The 25,675-nt window shown below is 43.4% G+C and overlaps 1 protein-coding gene across 1 annotated transcript in view; it reads left to right on the top strand.

Annotated features, from left to right (window-relative positions):
* The first annotated feature begins 2,827 nt into the window (after window positions 1-2,827).
* ints4 (integrator complex subunit 4) overlaps window positions 2,828-25,675 on the top strand; it is a 59,763-nt gene continuing 36,915 nt past the window's right edge. The window contains exons 1-10 of the mRNA XM_043692496.2: window positions 2,828-2,965; window positions 8,668-8,865; window positions 11,998-12,115; window positions 14,302-14,408; window positions 15,587-15,772; window positions 19,139-19,189; window positions 21,101-21,189; window positions 21,788-21,908; window positions 23,208-23,279; window positions 24,451-24,625. Of these exons, the coding sequence (XP_043548431.1) occupies window positions 2,912-2,965; window positions 8,668-8,865; window positions 11,998-12,115; window positions 14,302-14,408; window positions 15,587-15,772; window positions 19,139-19,189; window positions 21,101-21,189; window positions 21,788-21,908; window positions 23,208-23,279; window positions 24,451-24,625 (1,171 nt within the window). The 5' untranslated portion in view covers window positions 2,828-2,911. The remainder of the gene's footprint in view (window positions 2,966-8,667; window positions 8,866-11,997; window positions 12,116-14,301; window positions 14,409-15,586; window positions 15,773-19,138; window positions 19,190-21,100; window positions 21,190-21,787; window positions 21,909-23,207; window positions 23,280-24,450; window positions 24,626-25,675) is intronic.

Below are 25,675 nucleotides of genomic sequence, written 5' to 3'. Positions count from 1 at the left end.
CACTGGAAAAGGACAACCGGTCAGACAGCATCCGAGGAGCAGGAGAGTGGACGTTTCGGGCATAAGATCTTCATCAGGAAATGTGGGGAGGGTGGGAGAGGTCAAGGGGGCTGAGATGGGGGAGTGAGGCTGGGGGGAAGATAGCTCAGAATGCGATATGCTGGACAACATAGTCCATCAACCTGATAGATGAGTAGGACCTGATGCAAGTTAGTGCAGTGAGTAGCAGAGGTTTGATGTTGAAATTCAATGCCAGATTCCACAGTATGACTATAGAAACAAAGCCTCTGAAACACTTCGGAAATACCATGCAGTACCGTGCAGTCTAACGACAAACAGAATCTGGAGCTGTCACTCCATTCGTCATTTCTTCAAAGCATTACATTCACTGTCTCTGACTGGTATGTGTAACATGCAGACACACAACCAGTTTGACAGCATTGTGTGAGATGCATTAACATGACGTTACAAATCTGGGCAATGCACACATAGGTCTATATTAATTGATTATTGCTCAATAACGTGAGTGATCTGGCGTTTCACAATATGTACATTGAATGACACACTAGAAACTGTGGTAAGAATTCTTCTAGCCCACTAATGTCCTTAAGGAAATCTGCAGTCTATACTTGGTCTGGAATCATATATAGACCAGATCAATTTAAAACAGCAGATTTCTTTAAGAACATTAGTGAACCAGAGGAATTTCTACAATAATTAATCCTGGTTCCATGGTCTTCACTAGACTATGCCTTAGTGCCAGATTTTATTAACATCCACAGCAGCTGGTGGGATGTACCCTTTGGATTACCTTCCCTTTGAAGGAAGTCGAGGGGGCTGAGGGGGATGGGGGGGTGGGCTGGGGGGAAGGTAGCTAGGAATGCGATAGGTAGATGAAGGTGGGGGGTGATGGTGATAGGTCAGAGTGGAGGGTGGAGTGGATAGGTGGGCAGGAAGATGGACAGGTGGGAGAAGTTCAAAAGGGCGGAGCCGAGTTGGAAGATTGGTTCTGGGATAAGGTGGGGGGGGGGAGGAGGAGTTGAGGAAACTGGTGAAATCGACGTTGATTCCGTGTGGTTGGAGGGTCCCAAGGCGGATGATAAAGTGTTCTTCCTCCAATCGTCGGGTGGCTTGAACACATTTAACAAACCAGCCATGACAGCCCTCTGCAGTAACATCTGTGGTGGGGAAAATGTTGGAGTCTATAAGTCTATAGTCTGACATTATGCTGTCTGGTCTGAGCTTACCCCACAAATAAAAATATCTTCTCCTCATTGACCCTAATAATTCCCTTAGAATCTTTTGTGTTTCAAATAGATTCCCTCTCGTTCTTCGAAACTAATGAGAACTACTCACCCGCTCCTCATAAACAGGCCCTCTGTACCTGGTATCATCCCAGTGAACCTTCTCTGAATCTTCCCAGTGACAGCATATCTTTCCCTAGATAAGGGCCCAAAACCTCACAGAATTCCAACGGTGGTCCTTTACTTTAGCAAGACCTCACTTCAGGTCAGGCCACTGAACGGTTACAGAGGAACAGCCAGCCTTTTGTCCTTCTTCCAGTTCTCTGAAATAAAGATGTTTTTAGATTAGATTACCTAGTGTGGAAACAGGCCCTTCGGCCCATCACGTCCACACCGACCCTCCAAAGAGTAACCCATGCAGACCCATTTCCCTCCAACTAATACACCTAACATTTCTTTGCATTTGTATCACCTGATCTCCTGTGAAAACAATGGAGATCTTGCATGGAAGGCAATGGGTTGTTACGCCTCAACTGAAGGACTGTGTTCATTACGAAAGATGTGAGCTTTGGAGACAGTACAGAAGTTTACAAAAATGGCGCCAGGAATAGAAACTTCAAACTTTTTCACCACGGGATGAGAGAGTTGTTCGCTTCGCCACCATTTATTGCACAATTCTTATCAACCTGTGAGTGTTAAGAGTCAACCACATTGTGGGTCTGGAGTTACATGTAGGCCAGATCAACTAAGGATAGCAGTTTCCTTCTCTAAAGGACACCAGTGAACCAGATTGGTTCTTGCGAAAATCAACAATGGTTGCCTGGTCTTTGTTAGACTTAATTCGAGATGTCTATTGAATTCAAATTCCATCATCTGCCGCGAGAGAGTGGGAGGAATGGGAAGGAGTGAAAATTAGGGGTGGGGGAGGAGGGGGAGAATAGGGGATTGGTGGAGAGGCAATTAGACATGGTTGGAGAGGAAAGGGATAGGAGATGATGGGAGAAGAAGGATTGGAAGGGATGGGGAGGAAAGGATGGGAGACGGGGAGGGCATAAGAATGGGTGGGTCAGTAGAGGGGAATGGGGAAGGGATGCAGGGCAGGGAGGGAAAGTGGGGGTGAGGAGGTGGGGAAGGGGAGAAGGTTCTGGGGACCGCAGGAAAGAGGCGATGGGGAGATAGGGAGAAATGGGGGGGAAGAAGGAAATAGAATGGAAGGACATGGGGGAACAGGGAGAATGGTGTGAAATTGGGGGACAGGGAGGGAGGTGAGCGGACAAGAGGGATGGGGAGGGGGAATGTGAGGAAGGGGGAGTGGGAGGAGAATGGGCGGGGCCAACGACCGGCAAGGGGCGGGGCCATAGGTTAGGTGATGGGCCAGACGAGGGGCGGGTCCGGAGGGAAGGCGGGGCCAGAGGCCGCCGGAGGAGGCGGGTTCGGAGGGGGAGGCGGGGCCAACGACCGACAGGGGGTGGGGCCATAGGTGAGGTGATGGGCCAGGGGCCAGACGAGGGGCGGGTCCGGAGGGGAAGGGAGGGGCCAGGCGGGGGAAGGCGGGGCCAGACAGCAGGCACCAGGCTGCCTACGGAAGCCGCTGAGGGCCGAGAAGCGGTTTCCCGGGAGTTGTTGAGCGGTTTTGGGGGTTTCTCGTTGCTCTGTCTCCCGCGGCCATGGCGGCGCACCTCAAGAAGCGGGTGTACGAGGAGTTCACCAAAGTGGTTCAGGTCTGGCGGCTTTCCTTTACTGTGCCCTGCCCCCCCCCCCCATTCCCTCAGTCCCCCGCTCGGCTCCATCTCCCTCCCGCAGCGGCCCTCAGGAAAACGGCCTCTTGCTCAGGCTTGAGGCCTAACCTCAGGCCCCTTTTAGACAAATTGTTTTAATGTGGGACGTGGATATTTGTTCAGCAGCAACCTCTCATAACCGTACAACTTTCAGCTTGGTACGATATCTTGAAGCTTTAGATGGATTTGACAACTTTTCTTAAAAATGATTTTTTTTTGCAAGAGGTTTAAAGTTACTGTTTTGAGAGTTTTGAAAATGTTTCACCGTGGAAAATAGATATTTGCTCAAAAAGTTAATCCGCGGTTGGGATATAATTTAAGCGTGCAGATCTTCCACAGTATTGATGTGATGTTTTAAAACATTTGCATCGATTTTATGTTTTTTTTAAAGCATCATTTGCACTAAAATCACTATCACAAAACCGTTAAGGAGGCCATTCAGCCCATTGTACCTGCACTGGCTCTTTTACCCAGATCTAATCACCTGCCTTTTCCCCACATCCCTGTGAACTATTTCCATTCAGTAACTATCCCATGCCCATCTTGAACCTGCCTCCACCGCATTTCCAGGCAGTGTATTTCCGGACTCTAGCTACTCTCTGGGTGACAAAGTTCTTCTCCTTTCATCTTTCCTTCTTTTGCAGATCACTTCAAATCTGTGCTGTCACGTTCTTGTTCCTTTTGCGACTCTTATCAACTCTTTCCTGCCCCACTCATGATTTTGAAAACCTTTATCAGTTTCCCTCCCAGCTGCCCCCTCTCCAAACATAGTGGGCGGCACGGTGGCACAGTGGTTAGCACTGCTGCCTCACAGCGCCTGTAGAGCCGGGTTCAGTTCCCGCCTCAGGCGACTGACTGTGTGGAGTTTGCACATTCTCCCCGTGTCTGCGTGGGTTTCCTCCGGGTGCCCCGGTTTCCTCCCACAGTCCAAAGATGTGCAGGTCAGGTGAATTGGCCATGCTAAATTGCCCATAGTGTTAGGTAAGGGGCAAATGTAGGGGTATGGGTGGGTTGCGCTTCAGCGGGTCGGTGTGGACTTGTTGGGCTGAAGACTGTAATGTAATCTAATCTAATAACAGTTCCCACTACTTCTACCTGTCCTCATCACTGAATTTTCTACTTCCTAGAACCATTCATGTAAATTGCTTTTGCACTCTCTCCAATGCATTAGTACCTTCCCTATAATGTTGTGCCCACAATGCACCCAATACTCCAGCTGAAGTCTAAATAGTGTCTTGTACAAGGTCAACATCACCCTATTGCTCTTGTTCCCTATGCCTCCATCAATTGTTACAGTATAACTTATTAAAATTGTCGATTTAAAAAAAAATTGTGCAATATTTCAAAAGTTTGCATCAATGTGAATTTCCATATTTTTGCACATGGTTTGTGGTTACTGATTTGTAAACAATTGAGAACACCTTAACAATCAACTACCAAAGACAAATGTATCTGCATATAAACCCCAACTTTTCCAGAGCTGGTAGGAAGAAGAGACCGTTCAGCCTATTAAACCTGTTTACCATTCAGTTAGACCTTGGTGATCTGTGCACTAAATCCATCTACTCATCTTTGTTACGTACACTTTAATATACCCACGCCCTGCAGAAATCCGTGAATGGAAAGAATTGGGAGTTTTCTTGAGTTCACGATGACCCAAAAAGTAACTTGTTTTTACTCCAAATGCTTCTGGAGCTGCTGATTGTTCACAGCATTTTCTGTTTTTATTTCAAGTTCTTGCATCTGTAGTGTTAACTAAATTTTTTTTATTTTGAAATTTTCTATTTATTCGGAGTCATATCTCATAAGTCTCAGTCTCAACAGAATTTTGAGGGTGAAAGGTCTTGATTTTCTCTAGCTTTTGTACAAAGAAGTACTTTGAGTCCACCCCTGAATGCCTGAACTTTAATTTTAAGTTTGTACGACAATGTTCAGCACCATTTGCCACTCCTCCCATACTAAAACTGTCCATATTCATCTGCAGCAAAATCTGCATAGGCATCTGGTCTTGGACTGGTGGATGGCAATTACAGTTCATGTCATACAGATGCCAGGCAATGATCATCTCCAACAAGAGAGAATCTGACCATTGTCCCTTGGCATTCATTGGCGTTCCATCACTCAATATCCCACAATCAACATCTGGGAGCTACTATTAACCAGAAACTGAAACTTGTCCGTTATCTACATTTCACGAGTCAGGCGTATGATAGAATACTCTCCACTTATCTGGATAAGTGCAGATCCAAAAACACCAAGAAATTCAATACCATCCAGAAAAAAGCCACCCGTTTTATTGGCACGCCAATCACCATCTTCACTTTTCGCACACTCCGCCACCAAGACACAGCAGCAGTAGATAAAGTGTATCAACAAGCTGCACTGCATGGGAAAACCACTACTGCAAATTTTCCTCTAAGCCACACACTTGTAAATGTATACCTTGCCTTTACCATGACTGTATTAAAATCTTGGAAGTATACTGTGGGAGTATCTATATGCCAAGTACAGCAGCACTTCAAAAAAGCAGCCGTCCCACATAGAATTTAGGATGGACAATAAATGCTGGCCAAGCCAGCGACATGCACATACGAAGACTGAATGAAAGAAAAACATCTACTCCCATTTTCATTCGTAGTGTCATTCTGCAGAATCTGTGCTGGCCATTAGATCCATGCTGATGATCTGTACTCCCTACTGAATGTAGTGCCCCAGATGAAGTCATAGTTTTCCGTGACCAGCAAGACCCATGAATACTCCCCAAGAACGCATGCCATAAATTCTCTTCAGTAGCGAATTCCATAAAATGTGGCTTGATTTTACTGTTACTTGAAATGGTATTGTTTATCTCTGTCTAAATCCTTCTGTGCTATAAGACTGTAGATTGAAGGTCCACTGAGCGTTGTCCTTATCATCCAGCTGATTTGCTGCAATACCAGTGGGATACTGCATTGTCAGAAATTCCACAGTTCAAACAACACACTTTAAACCGAGGCTGAATCTGCCATTTGCAGATTGATGAAAAGTATCCCATGCAATTATTTGTGATAGAGCAAGGAAGTTCTCCCAGTTGGTAAGGCACTTGCCTCAATCAGGAGATTGTGAGCTCAAGAGCCATCCTAACCAAGAGTATTTGAACAGAAACTTGGCATTTAACTGTTCCCTCGTACGCTTTTCAAGCAGCTCCGCTATTAGGAAGAATTAACTTGCCAATCAATATGCACCTTCTTCTCATTCCAATGCAAAATGGTTTTTCCCATTGAGATATGGTGCTTTGACCTGATGAGTTCAAAGTTTGGGAGAAGATTTGTAGCTCGGGTGGTCATTGTTGTGGTTCTGTTCACCGAGCTTGGAATTTGTGTTGCAGACGTTTCGTCCCCTGTCTAGGTGACATCCTCAGTGTTTGGGAGCCTCCTGTGAAGCGCTTCTGTGATCTTTCCTCCGGCATTTGTAGTGGTTTGAATCTGCCGCTTCCGGTTGTCAGTTCCAGCTGTCCGTTGCAGTGGCCGGTATATTGGGTCCAGGTCGATGTGCTTATTGATTGAATCTGTGGATGAGTGCCATGCCTCTAGGAATTCCCTGGCTGTTCTCTGTTTGGCTTGTCCTATAATAGTAGTGTTGTCCCAGTCGCATTCATGTTGCTTGTCATGTGTGTGTGTGTGTGTCTACCAAGGATAGCTGGTCATGCAAAACCAATGTAGTGTACAAAATCTCATGCAAGGACTGTACAAAACACTATATAGGACAAACAGGAAGACAGCTAACGATCTGCATCCATGAACACCAACTAGCCACAAAACGACACGACCAGCTATCCTTAGTAGCCACACATACAGATGACAAGCAACATGAATTCGACTGGGACAACACTACTATTATAGGACAAGCCAAACAGAGAACAGCCAGGGAATTCCTCGAGGCATGGCACTCATCCACAGATTCAATCAATAAGCACATCGACCTGGACCCAATATACCGACCACTGCAACGGACAGCTGGAACTGACAACCGGAAGTGGCAGATTCAAACCACTATAAATGCCGGAGGAAAGATCACAGAAGCGCTTCACAGGAGGCTCCCAAACACTGAGGATGTCACCTAGACAGGGGACGAAACGTCTGCAATACACATTCCCAGCTCTGCGAACAGAACCACAACGACCTGATGAGTGTAAGATGAAAAGGGTTGACAGCATATTTCTTTTTCTCAGTGATATTAAAGCAACTTGATACTTTAGTATCAGCAGCATATACTGTTAATGTGCTGTTGATGGTGTGATTGTGTATAAGCGGTGTATATAATCATGGGAGGGGGGCATGAATGGAAGGATAGGAAGCTGCTGTTCCCCTTTTTGAAAAAACTTACTCCTCCATAACCTATAACCTTTTTCAGTCACAGCTAAACCAGTGTCTCTGTTTCTTATTTTTACAACTGCTGACTGATCCACAATGTCAGTCTTTTACCCAGGCTGTAGGAGCAGAGCTGAGATCTCAGACGATTGTTGGGCTGAAGGAGGTTGCAGTCTTGGTGGGTGCAATTGCCCATTGGCAATATAGGGGAGAAAGTGAGGTCTGCAGATGCTGGAGATCAGAGCTGAAAATGTGTTGCTGGAAAAGCGCAGCAGGTCAGGCAGCATCCAAGGAACAGGGAACTGTTGCTTTTCCAGCAACACATTTTCAGCATTGGCAATATAGGTTTTATCTGCTGACTGGAAAGCCAGTAAGAGGGCAGTCATTTAAGAAAGGTCCACCAGATGTACTGCAATGCTGGCAGGTCTTCCTCTAAAATTAGGCCCCAGGACTCAAGAAGTCCTGTCTGCCAGGAGCTGCTGACCACTCAGAGCCTGCAGTTTCATTTGTTTCATCCAGCGATCTAGGTTAATGCTCTGGGAGCATGGCTTCAAATCTCATAACAATAACAGGTGTGATTTTGACCTCCGTTATGATGAAACTGCTGTCAGTTGTTGTTGTAACAACTCAACTGGTTTACTGATGTCCTTTAGGGAAAGAAATCTGCCATCCTTGCTTGATATAGGCTACGAGATTTCAGACCCACAACAATGTGGTTGACTCTTAACAGCCTCTGAAATGGTCAAGCGAGCAATTAGATAAATTGCTAAATGCATTTCAGTTTGGTTCTGAAATTAGCAAAAGTCGTTTTTTCATTCGTGTCTAAGATAATGGGCAAAAGTACATGAGCTGAAATTTGGAAATAATTTTACACCTTGAATTCTGTAATCCAGGCTGCACTGTCTCTGTGGACAGTGGAAACAGATTTGGTACTAACTTTTTTTTGCTTTTTCTTTTATGCCTCGATGGAAGGTCAGTGTTGCTGTTAGAGATGGTCCAGTATCAGTGAGGGAATGGTGATATACTTCCCAGTGGGGATTGTGAATAACTTGGAGAGCAATTTTCAAAGGGAAATTGGATAAATTAATTGCAGGACTGTTGGGAGTGAGCAGGGAGTTGAACTATTTGGATAGCTATTCAGAGGGCTGATATATGCCTGATGGAATTAATGTGTTGTACCATTACTGTGGCCCAACAAAACTGGACAAGCTGAACTGGTTCGGTTCCTTATGTTAAAATGATTATAGAGTTTATTGAATTGATTTTCTTCATTTTTATTTCTCTCTCCAAATGTAGCAACAATCCCATGAAGAGATTCCGGCTAAGAAACTCCGACTGACGAAACCCAGTAAATCGGCTGCCCTCCACATCGACTTGTGCAAATCCACAAATCCCACCGAAGCTCTCCAGTACCTGCTGCAGTTTGCCAAGAAGCCAGTGGAAGCAGAGAGTGTGGAGGGAGTTGTTCGCATTCTCCTGGATCATTACTATAAGGTGTGGTCACTACCACTCTACGCCATCTGTATTTAGAGTCATAGAGATGTAGAGCACAGAAACAGACCCTTTGGTCCAACTCGTCCATGCCAAACAGATATCCCAACCTAATCTAGTCCCACCTGCCAGCACCCGGCCCATATCCCTCCAAACCCTTCCTATTCATATACCCATCCAGATGCCTTTTAATTGTTGCAATTGTCCGAGCCTCCACCACTACCTCTAGCAGCTCATTCCATACACACACCACTCTCTGCATGACAAAGTTGCCCCTTAGGCTTCTTTTATATCTTTCTCCTCTCACCCTAAACCTATGCCCCAACCCAGGGAAAAGACCTTGTCTATTTACCCTATCCATGCCCTTCATGATTTTACAAATCTCTATAATGTCACCCCTAGGTCTTCGACGCTCCAGGGAAAACAGCCCAGCCTGTTCAGCCTCTCCCTATAGCTCAAATCCTCCAACACCGGCAACATCCTTGTAAATCTTTTCTGAACCCTTTCAAGTTTCACAACATCCTTCCAGAATTGCACGCAGTATTCCAAAAGTGGCCTCACCAACGTCCTGTAAAGCTGCAACATGACTACCTAACTCCTCTCTTCAATACACTGACCAATAAAGGAAAGCATACCAAATGCCGCCTTCACTCTCCTATCTACCTGTGACTCTACTTTAAAGGAGCTATGAACCTGCACTCCAAAGTCTCTTTGTTAGATTGTAAGACCATTAGATATAGAAGTGAAAGTAAGGCCATTCGGCCCATCAAGTCCACTCTGACATTTGATCTTGGCTGATGGACATTTCAACTCCACTTACCTGCACTCTCCTCATAGCCCTTAATTCCTTGCGAGCTCAAGAATTTATCAATCTCTGCCTTGAAGACGCTGAACGTCTCGGCCTCCACTGCATTTCGTGGCAATGAATTCCAAGGCCCACCGCCCTCCGGCTGAAGACGTGTCTCCTCATTTCCGTTTGAAATTGATCCCCTCTGTGCCCACGGCTGTGCCCACGAGTCCTAGTCTCCCTGCCTATTGGAAACAACTTCCCAGCATTCACTCTATCTAAGCCATGCATTATCTTGTAAGTTTCTATTAGATCTCCCCTCAACCTTCTAAACTCTAATGAATACAATCCTAGGATCCTCAACCATTCATCGTATGTTAGGCCTACCTTTCCAGAGATCATCCATGTGAATCTCCGCTGGACATGCTATAGTGCCAGTATGTCCTTCCCGAGGTGTGGGGCCCAAAATTGGACACCGTATTCTAAATGGGGCCTAACTAGAGCTTTATAAAGACTCAGAAGCACATTGCTGCATTTATATTCCAACCCTCTGGAGATAAATGACAATATTACATTCGCTTTCTTAATCATGGACTCAACCTGCAAGTTAACCTTTAGAGAATCCTGGACTAGCACTCCCACATCCCTTTGTACTTTGGCTTTATGAATTTTCTTGCCGTTTAGAAAATAGTCCATGCCTGCGTTCTTTTTTCCAAAGTGCAAGAGCTCACATTTGCTCACGTTGAATTTCATCAGTCATTTCCTGGACCACTCTCCTAAACTGTCTGAATCTTTCTGCAGCCTCTCCACCTCCTCAGTACTACCTGTCTGTCCATCTAACTTCGTATCATTGGCAACCTTCGCCAGAATGGCCCCAGTCCCTTCATCCAAATTATTAACATATAAAGTAAGCAGCTGTTGCCCCAACACAGCCCTGCAGGACACCACCGTCACCGGATGCCATTCTGCGATAGATCCTTTACTTCTAACCCTCTGTTCAGCAACACTCCGCAAGACCTTACCATTAAATGTATAAGTCCTGCTAAAGTGCAGCACCTCGCATTTATCTAAATTAAACTCCATCTGCCACTCCTCAGCCCATTGGCTCATCTGATCAAGATCCTGTTGTAATCTGGGGTAACCTTCTTCGCTGTCATCTGCAAATTTATTAACTATACCTCCTAAGTTGACATCCAAGTCATTTATATAAATGACAAAAAGTAGTGGATCAAGCACCGATTCTTGTGGCACTCCACTGGTCACAGGCCTCCAGTCTGAAAAACAACCCTCCACCACCACCCTCTGTCTTCTACCTTTGAGCCAGTACTGTATCCAAATGGCTAGATCTCCCTGTATTCCATAAGATCTAACCTTGCTAACCAGTCTCCCATGGGGAACCTTGTCGAACGCCTTACTGAAGTTCATATAGATCACATCCACTGCTCTGCCCTCATCAAACATCTTTGTTGCTTCTTCAAAAAACTCAGTCAAGGTCGTGATTTCCCACACACAAAGCCATGTTGACTATCCCTAATCAGTCCTTGCCTTTCCAAATACATGTAAGTCTTGTCCCTCAGGATTCCCTCCAATAATGAACAATCTTCTGTAGCCAGGCAGCTAGTTGCTTTTTTTGCATCAAGTCCTATTTACTCACGCTGACTTACATTTGTTCCCGTTCCAGCAGTCCTCCATTTTAAAATTCACAGCTTTATGTTCAGATCCCACTTAGACCTGACCTCGTTCCTAATGTATTTTTCTTCAGGCCTAGAACCCTCCTAGACTTCATTATTCTTCAATTCTGGCATCTGAAATATTGATATTTTAATCACTTCACCATTGATGGTTACCATTCAGTTGCCTGAGTCCAAAACTCTGGAACTGGATCCACAAACATCAACTGCCTCCGTTCCTGATGCTCAGTAGCAGCATGTGTACCACTGACAAGATGCACTGCAGAAATGCACCGAAGCTCTCCAAACAGTACCTTTCAAATCCATGATCACTTTCATCTGGAAGGACAAGGGCTGCAGGTACATGGGAACACTACCACCTATAGGTTCCCCTCCAAGCAGTGTGGTTGACTTTTAATTGCCCTTTGAAATGACATACCAAGGTACACAGTTTGGGTGCAATTAAGAACTGCAACAAACTATGATATTACCGGTGACACCCACACGCCATGGAAGAATTTTTTTTTCAAAAGTAGGTCAGGAAGCTGGAGTTGGATGTGAATGCTTAGCCATGATCTCCTTTCCATGTCTCGGCATCAGGTTTTGATAGATAACCCTCCAGTGTAGCAGGCTGTGGGCATGCATGTTTGTTTATTGATCTCTGTGTTTCCATTGCAGGAGAACGAGAGCTCAGTCAGGCTGAAGATTGCTTCTTTGATTGGATTGTTGTCAAAAACACCAGGCTTTGCTGCTGACTGCATCATAGACGATGTCATCGTTGCTCTCAACAATGAAAGTAAGTCTTGAAAGCAGTTTATTAGTGAACACTATTACATCTTAAACTAAAATATCCAAAAGATGATCTTTATTTAATATGTTACTTTTTAATACTTTTGAAGGATGGAGGTATTGTGATCAAGGGGCATAGATTTGAGGTAAGGGACAGGAGATGTGAGGGAAAAACATTTTAGCCCAGAGGGAGGTGGGAATCCAGAACTTACTGTCTGTAAGGGTGGTAGAAGCAGAAATCCTCATAACATTTAAGAAGTGTTATTTTTATTCATTTATGCGATGAGGGTGTCACTAACAAGACCAGTATTTATTACTGACTCCTAATTGCTATGTTGAAGGTGGTGATGAGCCATCACCTTAAGCAACTGCAGTCCGTTTGGTGGCAATACCCCCCACAGGGCTGTTGTGGATGGAGTGACGGGATTCTTACCCAACAATAATGATAACTCCCTAAACTCAGTGTATTTCCAAATGAGGATGACATCTGGCCTGGAGGGCTAATTACAGGTTGTAGTAGAAACATAGGAAATAGGAAAAAAAAGTGAGCCATTTTGACTATTGAGCTTGCTCCATTGTTCAATATGATCGTGGCTGATTCCCCATCTCATTGACAACTTCCTGCCTTCACCATACCTCTTGACAGCTTTATCCCCTCAAAATGTATTTGTTTCTTCAGTATCTTCAGTGGCTTGGCTTAAGTGGCTTGACTCCTGCTATATGTTTCAGGGTATTTCACCTGAGTGAAGAAATTTCTCCTTTCATTCGAAGTGGTTCACCCTGTATCCTGAGACCATGACTTTGTCCTAGACCTCCCACCCAGAGGGAACATCATCCCTGCATCTGATCTGTTCAGCCCTATCAAAATTTTATACTTTTCAATGAAATCCCCTCTCATTCTTCTACACTGCGATGAATTCAGATTCAGTTGACCCAGACTCTCCTCATGAAAACCCTGCCATCCAAGAATCTGATGAGTGAGATGGCGGCGGAACAGGGCTCCTGAGCATGGAGCTCGTCCACTTGATCTGCTTTTCTGTTTGTTTCTTTTTTCTGTTCTCTCTTTTCCCTTACTTACCTCTTGTCCTGAGTTTGGAAGGCAGCGAGAGATCCCAGCACACCTGATAGCGGTGAGCTCTTACTTACTTTTCCGGGCGAGCATGGGATCTGGCAACTGAATTGGCGGCTGCTAGGTGAGTGGAGATGACCTCAGCGATACAGGCCTAGCAGCATAAAATGGCACCTGAGGATTGGTGATTTCATTGTTGGTTGGTTTTTGGGACAACCGGCGGTGAAGCTGTGGTGGAAGGACATCACAGCAACCGCAACGAGGTGGGCCCAATGACAAAATGTGCACTTTGACGTTGGTGGGTCCAGTGCAAGTGGTGATGAGGTGGCAGCGGAGGAGAATCGGCTCAGCAGTGAGAGGTTACACCTGGAGAATGGCAACTTTGGTGTTGGTTGGGTCTGCTGTAGACAGTGAGGAGGGATGGCAATGCAGGCTGACTCAGGACTGATGGACTCTCTTTAAGCTGTATCTTAAGCTGCAAGTTGCAACAACACTTAAAAGCTTTTCACTGTATTTTGCTGTTTTTCTCACACTGTAAAATACATATGACAATAAAATCAATTCATTGAAAATCGCTCAGTTATTCACTGTACCCTTTCTATGGCAAGCTCATCTTCTCTTGGGCAAGAAGCCAGAATTGCAGGCAGTGCACCAGGTGTGATCTTACCAAGGTCCTGGACAGCTTCAGGAGGATATCCTTGCTCCTGTACTTGAATTCTCTTGCAGTGGAGGCCAAGTGCTAATGCATTTCTAACTGCTTGCTATGTTCTCATGTAGCTGTTGCCTTTGTCCTTCTAAGTCGTTGAGCTTGCAAGTTTGGAAGGTGCTATCTAAGGACCCTCTGAGTTGAAGTGCATCTTGTAAATAGTATGCACTGCTGCCACCTGTGTCAGTGCTGGAGAGTGTGAATGTTGAAAATGTTAGATGAGATGTAAATCAAGCAAGCTGCTTTGTCCTGGATAGCTGTGAGCTGCTTGAGTGTTGGTGGAGCTGCAGCCATCCAGACAAGTGAAGAGTATTCCATTACATTGCTGACTTGTGCTTTGTAGACGCTAATGCAAATTATGAATGTAGATTGCCAGTCTTACGGGATATTTCTTTTTAGATGTGCTATCTTGTTGCAGAGTCTCACCATGTTCTTGCACAGTTACTGGACACTATTCTGGTGATTGGCCTTCAGCTTCAGGACAATCTGCCCCTCAGCTTCCGGTTGGTTGAGATTGGATGTAAGGTAAGAATGGGTTAATTTATTTTTATTCTTTCATGGATCATGGGAATCACCTGCAAGACCAGCATTTGTTACCCACCCCTAACTCCTCAACTTTTCTGTAGCTGTTTGGTGCAGCTGAATGGAATTTTCAGCCATTTCAGACTGCACTTTGTTGGACTAGAGTCGCATGTAGTCTAGACCAGGTAGGGAAACCGCAGACTCCCTTCACTAAAGAATACCAGTGAAGCTGGTGGACTTGTACAACAATCAATGATTGTTTCGTGGCCATTGTTACTGAGACCATTCCAGCGTATTGATTTAACTTATTGTTTGAATGTCAATTTCACCAGTTGCCAGGATGAAATTTGAATGCATCTCATCTGAACATTGTCCTGGGCCTCTGGATAACTGGGCACCATTTCCTCTTTAACAGGTCTCTTTATTTTTATTTGCAAGTAAGGGCAGCGAAACAACAGAGGAAATTATTTCTTTTGGGCTACCTCTGGAAATATTTTGGGAACAGGAAAATCTCATTAACTCCACCCATCTTAAACTCAATCCACCTGCACTTATATCACAGCTTCAATGTTATAAAATGTCTCATGGCACTTCACTGGAGCATTATCAAAAAAAATATGATGCTCAGCCACACAAGGAGATGTTCAGCAAACTGAACAACTGTGTGATCAAAAGTGAAGGTTTCAAACAGCATCCTAAAGGACAAGAGAGAAGTGGAAAGGTTTGAGAGAAAATTTCATAAATACAGTCCATTTGGTTGAAGCCAAGGTTGCCAGTGATGGAGCGATTTAAAATTGAAGGTACACAAAAGGCCAGAATTAGATGGGTCCATAGATTTCAGTGGGCTGAGAGACTGAAAAATTTACTGAGGAAGAGATACCAGGTTTACTCAAGCTTCAGTCTGTTGTGTTCTTATCTTGGCCAAAGTTGAAGCATTTCCTGCTCAGTGTTCTGATCAATAGTCACCCCTCAACCAACAAAGTAAATTATCTGGTGATTGCTGTTTGTGTGAGTTGTTGTGCGTGGATACCACAATTCCTAAGCTGCAGCATTCAAAAATTATCTCCTTGGCTGTAAAGCATCTTGAAACATCCTACAGTTAAGCAAGATGTTATATAACCGAAAACCTTTCTACCTTTACCTTATGTGTGACTCTAAGGGTTTTTCTTTACCATACTCAGCACTTAGCAGACACCTCACATATGGTGCGGAATAAATGCTTGCAGCTAATCGGTTGCCTGGGTTCTCTGGATAAGCTGGTGACGAAGGAGCTGGAAAACCTTGCTGCCAGAGATGTGCAGAAAATCATTAGCGACTCCTTCACTGACCAGGATCCCCGTGTACGAACAGCAGCAATGAAAGCAATGGTGAGTTTGGATTAATGCCTGTGGCCTATCCAGTAGGTATTCCCATCAGATTAGCACACAGGAGGTTGTGGGTTCAAATTCACTAAAGAGACTTCAGCACGCAATCTAGACTGGTACTCCCAGTGCGGTACTGAGGGAGTGCTGCTTTATTAAAAGAGCTGTCTCTTGACAAAACATTAAATTAGCACCCTTCTGAATTTTCCAGATGATGTAAAAGAACTCTTGGCAATATTTACACAAAGGACCAGGTTTCTCTCCTGTGTCTCAACCAATAATTATCATAAAATTTAACATCAATCAAAATTCATAATCCAGTCATTATCACATTGCTATTTGTGGGTTTTTGATGTGTGTGTAAAAGAAAAAAAGGCTGCATTTCCAACATCACAGCAGTGACTATGCTTCAAAAACAACACTATGTTGACTGAAGTCCAGTGATTATGGAAGATGCTATATGTTGTGGTTCTGTTCGCCGAGCTGGGAATTTGTGTTGCAGACGTTTCGTCCCCTGTCTAGGTGACATCCTCAGTGCTTGGGAGCCTCCTATGAAGCGCTTCTGTGATGTTTCCTCCGGCATTTATAGTGGTTTATCTCTGCCGCTTCCGGTTGTCAGTTCCAGCTGTCCGCTGCAGTGGCCAGTGTATTGGGTCCAGGTCGATGTGCTTGTTGATTGAATCTGTGGATGAGTGCCATGCCTCTAGGAATTCCCTGGCTGTTCCCAGAACCACAACAATGAGCACCCGAGCTACACATCTTCTCACAAACTTTGAAGATGCTATATGTGATCCAATCATTTTTTACTGTGATATCAGACAACAGCTTGCTTTTATCAGTTTAATGTAGGAAAGCATCCCAAAATTCTTCACAGGACCATGAGTCAGGCAGAGTGTGGCATTGAGCCATGTAAGGATATATTATAATAGGTGATCGAAAGCCTCATCAGAGGTTGATGTTTAAGGAGTGTTTTAAAAGGAGCAGTGAAAAGCAGAAGGGATTAGGAAAGGAATTGTGTATCTCAAGGCTCAGATAACTGGTTGAGGTTGGCGAAATGCAAAAGATTAGAGTTCACAGCATAGACCATTGAATTCCAAAGGTGCCTGAGGAGCTTTCAGATTATTTTGTTTTATTTCTTCATGCATTGTGGGCATTGCAGGCAAGGCCAGCACTTGTTGCTCGTCCTTGAAACAAGTGGATTCCTAAGCCATTTCAGAGGGCAGTTAAAAGTCATTACATTGGATCTGGAGTCCTCAGTAACTCAGCCTAGGTAAGCTTGGCAGATTTTCTTCCCTAAAGTATATTAGTGAACAAGATAGGCTGATATTACAATCAGTGATAGTTTGATGATTTCCCTCGGCAGGCTAGCTTTCAATGCCAGATTTTTAAAGTTGAATTTAAATTCCATCTGGAATAGTGGAGCATCTAAATGCAACAAGGACATTTCTGGAAATATAGAGCTTTAGTGGATAGAGAAGCAGGAAATATTGGAAATCCAGTTTTGAAGAAGAGTCCTATCTGACTCAGATGTTTCTCAGATTCTTTCAAATCTCCAGCATCTCACAGAATTTTGCTTTATATAAATATACACCCCTAATATTCAATAGCACTTTATTTTGCTGCAGCTGATCCTCTGTTGTGGTCCTTAAAGCTGCCTCATTGTCACTGCACTGGCAATCCTTGTTTGCCATGAGATTGTTTTCTCTGACTTGTTATGGACTAGGCCAGACCACTCAAAACATTCTTACGCAGGCAGCCCTAGACCGTAATTTTGCAACTTGTTTCGGTAAGTGTACAGTCAAAATTACCTGGAGTAAGATAGCTAGGTAGACTACTAGATTTTAAAACAGGCAAAAAATTTATTCACAAAGTAACGCAATCAAACATAAAGAATAGAATAAAGAACCCCAACAGAACTCAACCTATCCAACTAGACTTAATTATGCTGTTCCGAATATACACAACAGTCCCAATAAGCAAACTCTCTTTAAAACACAGTATAAATGAAACACATGCTTACAGGTTGAAGTTGAAGGGCAGAAAAGAGAGAGTTTCCACACAGCTCCCTGTTGAACTTCCCAGTTCAAGACTGAACTAAAACCGCTCAACTCAACTCTTCTAGAGAGCTGATCCCACCCCTCTCTTTATACAGGTCACTTCTAAAGTATTACCATTTTGTCCTGTAGTCTCATCTGTTTACATATAAACAAAAGGCCTCTCAAAATCCTTTTCACCTCTGTACTAAACCAGACTGATCGGAGCCTGGCCCAGTTTATTGCCTATCTGAAAAACATCAAGTTCAGTGTCTCTTTGAGCCAGGGAACAGCTTTTGGGGGAACAAAGGGAGTTGCTTTGTGACTGACTAACCACGCATACACAACATTTAAATTCAGAAGGATGAGAGTGGGATCATGGTGAGCGGCACGGTGGGTCAGTGGTTCGTATTGTTGTCTCTCAGCACTAGGGGCCTGAGCTCGACTCCTGCCTTGGGCGACTGTGTGGAATTTGCACATTCTGCCCGTGTCTACATGGGATTCCTCTGGGTGTTCTGGTTTCTTGCCACAGTCCAAAGGTGTGCAGGTTAGGTGGATTTACCATGTTAAATTGCCCCGTGGTGTCCAGGGATGTGGAGGATAGATGTGTTAGCTATGGGAAATATAGGGTAGGGTGATGGGTCTGTGTGTGATGCTCTTCGGAGGGTCGGTGTGGACTTGTTGGGCTGTATGACCTGTTTCCACACTGTAGAGGTTCTACATGATTGCCACATAGCATACAACAGCAAAATAAATCAATAAACAAAGTATTAATTGTGGCTTAGAAAATCTGGGTTGTTTGTGTTTTATTTAGGGACACAGTAGATAGGAGCAGGCCACTGGCCCCTCGAGCCTATTCCAACATTTGACTAGATCGCAACTGGTTTTCAACCTAACATCACTTTCCCACATTATCCCATATCCTTTGATATCTTTAATATCCATAAATCTATAGATTTATTATATTGATCTATCATTAGTGGACCTAGTGTTTGATATGAGATTTGATTAATTGAATTACCACTGTGCCGCTATCTTACCCCAGCTACTGCATTTGTTACATTACAGCAGTTTGAAAAGTATTGCTTCATTGGATATGATGTGCTTTACGATGACCCGAAATTTGATATAGATCTCTTATGCAAGTTTAAATTCAACAGGCAGGGTGGGTGGCAAGTCTGTGATAGCAGTGTTCATCTGCAGGGTCACTGGTCAGTCTGCCTTCTCTTCTGTCGATAGGTAAGACAGGCCATAACATGGTAGTTACAGTGCAGCTGTGAGCTGTTTGTCGGGCTACTCTGCTGAGAATAAGCGCATTTTCTTTTGTGCTTTATCCTAGTTGCAGTTGCATGAGCGGGGAATGAAGTTGCAGCAGATCATCTACTGTCAGGTAAGCACACACAAAAGCATCAAAGAGAGGGTGCAGAAAGGATTTATGAGAAGGCTTGAGGGCACTCTGTGGAGGCTCTGGAGAATGTGGATCATTCTCCTTGGTGCGGAGAGCATTGAAGGGAATTTGCTAGAGGTTTTCTTGAGGGGCTTTAACAGAGTACAAATATACAAACATAAGGATTAGGTGCAGGAGTAGGCTATTTAGCCCCTGAAACTTTTAAAGTAGTCATGACTGACCTAATTGTAACCTCTTCCCCATAATTCCATCGACTCCCTATAATATCTGGATCATGTACAGTTTTGGTCTCCTTATTTAAGAATGGATGTAAATGTGTTGGAGGGGATTCAGAGGAGCTTTGCTAGATTGGGGTCAGTTATCTCAGTTAGCTAGACAGCTGGTTTAAGCTACAGAGTGATGCCAAAAGTTTGGGTTCAAGTCCTGTACTGGGTGAGGTTACCTGAAAGTTCGATCTTCTCAACTCCACCCCTTGCCTGAGACATGGTGTCTTTTGGGTTAAACTCACCAGCAGTCCTTCCCCCTTTCCCCATATTTTGGTTGACGTATATAAAATTCTAGATAGTCTTGACAAAATGGACGTGGAAAGAATGATTACCTTCTGAGTGAGTCCAAGAGCAGGAGATGCTGTTGGGAAATGTTTTCTTTGAGGGGTGAGTGACCTGAAACACTCTGTCTCAGAAGGTGTGGAGGTGGGTTCATTGAATACTTTTAAGGTGAACGTAGATAAATTTTAGTTTTAGAGTAACGAATCAGAATTTATTGGAGGTTGATGGAAATATAAAATTCTGATGGAAACCACTACTAAATGGTGGGACAGGCTTCAAAAGGTGAATGACCTATTTCATCTCCTAATTCATAGGTTCATAACCTTTCAGATTCGTGCTTTCTAAGGATTTATCCACCCCTACCTTAAATTTATTTAAGCACTCTTCTTCCAGCACTTTGAGGAAGAGAATTCCAAAAGCTCATGACCCTCTTAAGAGAACAATTTTGTCTTGCTTGTCTTAAACAGGCAAGCCTCTTTTTTATTGAACAGTGACCCCCTAGTTCTAAATTCTCCCATAAGGGGAAGCATTGTCTGCAGATCCACCCTGTGAAGACACTTAAGGATATTCAAAGTACCTTTTACTCTTTTAAACTCCCACAGATATAAGCCTAACCTGGACAACCCTAACTTGTGTGACAGCAGGCTGTTTTGGTATAGTGGTAGTTTCCCAAGCTGTGAAACAGGAAGTCTATGTTCATGTCCCAGAGGTGTGTAAAAACATCTCTAAACAAGTTTGATTAAAAATATCTACCTCACAAGACAAATTCCTTGTTGCAGACATTAACATAGTAAATCTTCTCTGAACTGCATTCAATGTAGTTATATATATTTTTAAATAGAGACCAGTACAGTACACAGTACTCCAGATGTGGTTTCACCAATGCCCTGTATAACTAAACCATAATCTTTCTACTGTTGTATTCGATTTCTCAATAGTTGGCAAATCCCAGTTTCCCATTGTTGAATATCAACAATAACATTCTATTAACTTTGCCAATTACTTGTTATACCTAAATACTAGTCTTTTGTGATTCATAAACTAGGACACCTGGATCCCCCTTATCTCAGATTCTGTAATCTCTCAACATTTAGTTAACATGTTCCTTTTGTATTCTTCCTGCTAAAATGAGCAATTTCATATTTTCCCACATCATACTCAACTTTTCACATCTTTACCTACATTCCTTCGGTCAAGAAGATAGGAGATACCTACAATATCGTCATCTTTGGCCATTAGACAATTTGTGTCAGTCTAATTGCATCCCTCTGAGGCATCAACAAAATGTGCTGTTGAACATGAGTGATGCTGACTGCTTTGCTTTATTTTGTTTCCTTTCACAAAGGCTTGCAAAGCTTTATCAGACGACTATGAGCAAGTGCGCTCTGTGGCCGTGCAGCTAGTGTGGGTCCTCAGTCAGCTATACCCTGACAGGTTGGTGTTACTTCATTAATGCATATCTGAAGGAGATTTAGACTCAACTCTTGAACTGAAATCCCAATGTGATGTTGTCTCATTGATTAAAGGATTGTGCGATGTTGATGGTCAGCAGACAAGAGGTGTACTGTACATCAGACAAGACATATGTTCCAACTGTAATTGCTGTCAAAGGGGGAAAGTGCGAGCTGGGATGGTGGGGCATGGTTGTCGTGTTGGGCCAGAAAACATGCAGTTACAGATCATTCCTCCCCCAACACCCAAACGTTCTTCCTATTCACCTTGCAATGATGAAAGAACCGGCTACTTAGAAGATGCTTGACTGGGGACAAGCTGCGGTTTTTGAATCTACTCCACAAGCAAGGCACCCTCCTTGTCCCTAACCCCCTATGTAATATTTATGTACAAGTGAATGATTAGTGACTGTATGGGTAGTAGGTTTCTTTGTTTGCTCTTTGTGGGGTTAATTTGTCAGTGTCTTTTAATGAAAGTGGGTGCTTGGAGTAAAAGGAAGGTTTGAGGATGTTCTTTCAGCGGCCTGCATGAATTGGTACACAATGTCCCTATCTTCACAAGACTGTCTCCGTTGCTTTAGTATAGTTCCTATTCCGTCATCCAATGAGGAAATTCGCCTCGTCGATGATGCATTCGGGAAGGTTTGTCACATGGTGAATGACGGATCCTGGCTAGTGAGAGTACAAGCAGCCAAGCTGTTGGTAGGTTTTATCTTGGTGATTAATTGCTTAGCGCTACTGGATAATAATCATTTGTGTTGAGTTCTGTGCCTGTGCTATACTTAGTTCTTGTGTTATACTCTAACCATGAGAAACAAGGCTTCTGTGGTGGCTTAGTTGAGAGCTCTCTCTCTGAGTCAGAAAACTGTCAGTGTTAGATCTCACTCCAGATACTGCCTGACCTGCGTGCTTTTCCAGCACCACACTCTTGACGCTAATCTCTAGCATCTGCAGTCCTCACTTTCGTCTCACTACGGATGCTCCCAGTGTTATACTGAAAGAGCGCTGCACTGTCAGCAAATTTTGGATGAGATGTTAAACCATAGCCCCATTCTGCCCCCTCAGTGGATATAAAAAATCCTATTTTGTCGTTTTGGAGGGCAGGTAAGTTTGTGTCCTCTTGGCTAATATTCCCCCCTCAACCAAACATCTAATTAGCACATTGTGGGAGCTTCCTATGCTCAAATTGGTTGCCACATTTCCTACATTAGAATAATATCTGCACTTGAAAAAAATACTTAACTGTCAAACGTTTTAGACCGTGAGGAATTCTATATAAATGGCAGTCTTTTTATTCTTGTATGGGATGTGGCCATTACTGATTGGACCAGCATTTGTTGCCCATCCCTAATTGCCCTTCAACTGTATAACAGATGGGTAATCTAAAGGACAGTTAAGAGTCAACCACATCTATGGTCTGGGCTCACACAGACAGGTCAGACCAGGTAAAGGTGACAGATTTCCTTTCTAAAGGAAATTACCAAATGGGTTTGCACAAAAATTGATAGTTTAATGGTCACCATTAATAGGCCTAGCTTTCAATTCCAGATTTATTAATGTATACTGCCAGTTGCCATGGCGATGTTTGAATCCATATCTCAAGAACATCATTAGAACTTCTGGATTGTTCTTTGCTAGAAATTAAATGCTTTTATGCAAAGTCTAGGCATGCACTTTCTGGTTAAAATTTTATTTCAATCAACTACACACCACAAAACTCCCAAGATTCTTCTTTATTTACATTTGAATATAATTAACCAGTTAGTTCACAACCCCTTGTTTACCTTTATACTTTTTAACTCCTTGGTGCTTAACATTCTATTTGTAGATTTAGATTCTAACGTGGGTTACTTGTGTAGTGACATTAAACACTATGCCTCCATCTCTTCCCTTTTCTCTACAAGGTTTGGAGGATTTTTTTTAGATGCAATATAAATGCCTTTTTTCTTGTCTGATAATCATACCCACAACGTTGTTGCTGATGGTCATGTTCTATTCCAGGGATCTATGCACCAAGTCAGTGTTCAGTTTCTGGAACAAACTCTTGATAAGAAATTGATGTCCGATCTGAAGGTATTTTATGTTTCTTTGTATGACTTGTCCAGTAACGTATATTACATAAATTTGCCTTTTTATTACTGATAAAGGTCCAGTCCTTGTTTTCAAATCTCTCCATGGCCTTGGCCTCTCTATTGGTAGCCTCCTACAACTTTTGAGATCACAGGGTAGATTGTTGGGCAGTATTGATTTCCATTGCTGAACCGTCGGTGGTCGTGTCTTCGGCTGCTTGAGCTTCCGTAAGATTCAGAATGAACCTTTGCCACCCCCACCGTCACCTTCTGTTAATGATGGTTATTCAAATCTATCTTTCTGACCTAATGTTCTGTCACCAGTTGTAGCATGAGACTCGATGTCAGATTCTTTTCCTTAATTACACTTCTGAGTAGAGACCGAAGCTGTTTGTTGTATTACCAGTGCTCCATACATTGTTGTACAGTAATTTCTTCTATAGCACGATAGTCCTGTTCAAGTGAGACCCTGCGCTATATGAGAATTGCACGATACAAATAGTACTTAAAATGTTGGCAATCTAATCACATTATAGCTGACACTCGTATTAAAAGCTTGCGCTTTAGGAATAGCATCCTGTATTTGTCAATCGCGTTAAAACCAATTCACACTGATGAAATGTGTGTTATAGCAGAACGACCTGTAATTTGTTGAAGTGTTTTTATTTTGTCTAAGATTTTAAACTTGTGGACAAATTAGACATCCCCAGACTGATTTATATTATTACACTTGGCTGCTTTTACCTTGAAACCTGTACTATCTGCCATTTCGGAGGGTAAAGGCAGCAGATACATAAGAACAACACCACCTGCAAGTTCCCTTCCAAGCCACTCACTCTGTTGACTGGAAATGTATCACTGTTTTGACAGTGTCATTGGGGCAGACTGCAATAACTGAGGAAGACAGCTCGTGACCACCACCTCAAAGCCAGCTGGTGTTGAGCAATGAGTGCTGACTCAGCCAGCATCGTCCACATCCCAAGAAGGAATAAAATAATAAATTGATAGGAAAAGACAAATCTCAAAAGCAAATCTTTTATCTGTGCAGTGCTTTGTGGGCATCCTGAGGAGGTGAAAGGGCAATTCAAATGCACGTGAGTTTGTGTAAGTTTCATTTCATGAGCTTCCAAGATCCTAATCAGTGGTTTTCTGACTTTGTCTCCACCTCTGCACAGAGAAAGCGGAGTGCTCACGAGCGAGCCAAAGAGCTCTACACATCGGGTGAGTTCTCCAGCGGCCGGAAGTGGGGCGACGATGCCCCTAAGGAAGCAGTGGACACCTACACGGTCAACCTGATCAACTCGGGGGCCTGTGGAGCCTTTGTTCATGGGCTGGAGGATGAGATGTACGGTGAGCAGGGACTGATCTTTGTGCTTCTAAGATGTCTTTATCATGTTCTGTGCTGAAGTAGTTGCAAGGCAGCTTTGTTACGATGTTAATTGAGTATAAAAATAGTTAGGGGTGGGGAGGTTTCTAAAATTAAACAAGGCACTAATGAGACCACAGTTGGAATATTGTGAATGGTTTTGGGCCCCTTATCTAAAGGAAGATCATCTTGACATTGGAGGCAGTCCACAGAAGGTTCACCAGGTTATATTATGAGAAGTAGTTGAGTAGATTGGGCCTGTTCCTGTTGAAGTTTAGAAGAATAAGAAGTGATCTTCTTGAAACTACAAGATTCTTAGAAGACTTGACAGGATAGAGGCAGAAAGGTTACTTCCCTTTGTGAGGAGAATTCCAGAGCCTATAATTTCGGTTAAAAATCACACCATAACCTGAGTCCAACACCAGCACCTCCACATCATAATCTAGAGTAAGGGGTCACCTATTTAAAGAAGAATTTCTTCTCTGAGGGTAGTCTGTAGAATTCTTTACTGCAATGGGTTGGCGTGACCTTTTTTTTATTCATTCACGGGATATCTGCATTTATTGCCTGTACCTAAGTCCCAGAGGGCAGTTAAGAGTTAATCACATTGTCGTGAGTCAGGTGTCACATGTAGACCAGACCAGGTAAGGATGGCAGTTTCCTTCCCGAAAGGTCATTAGTGTACCATTAATGACTGGGTCATAAATATACTGAAGGCCGAGCTAGATCTTTAGTCACTAAGGGAATTGAGAGTTTAGGAAAAAGGCAAGAAAGTGGAGTTCCTCAATTTGTAATTCTCATTATCAGAGAGCGATGCAAAGACTGTATATTTATCAGTTTCTGCCAAGGGCTGGCTCACATGCTAAACCGAAGCACATGTAAAAGATCACATGATCTGGTTAACTTGTGTCTTCCAACTGTGTCACTAAGGATAGTAACTTGGTTACTCATTCATACCCTCTCTGTGGATCCTAGCTATGTGTTCATCAGGAATATATTAGATTTGGAGAGTGTTACTGACTGTAATATTTTAA

This window comes from Chiloscyllium plagiosum, unplaced genomic scaffold (assembly GCF_037043375.1).
Source record: "Chiloscyllium plagiosum isolate Xiang-an unplaced genomic scaffold, Cpla_swu_hap1 HiC_scaffold_6, whole genome shotgun sequence".
Taxonomy (NCBI): Eukaryota; Metazoa; Chordata; class Chondrichthyes; order Orectolobiformes; family Hemiscylliidae; genus Chiloscyllium; species Chiloscyllium plagiosum.
This window is presented reverse-complemented; position numbering and strand designations above follow the sequence as displayed.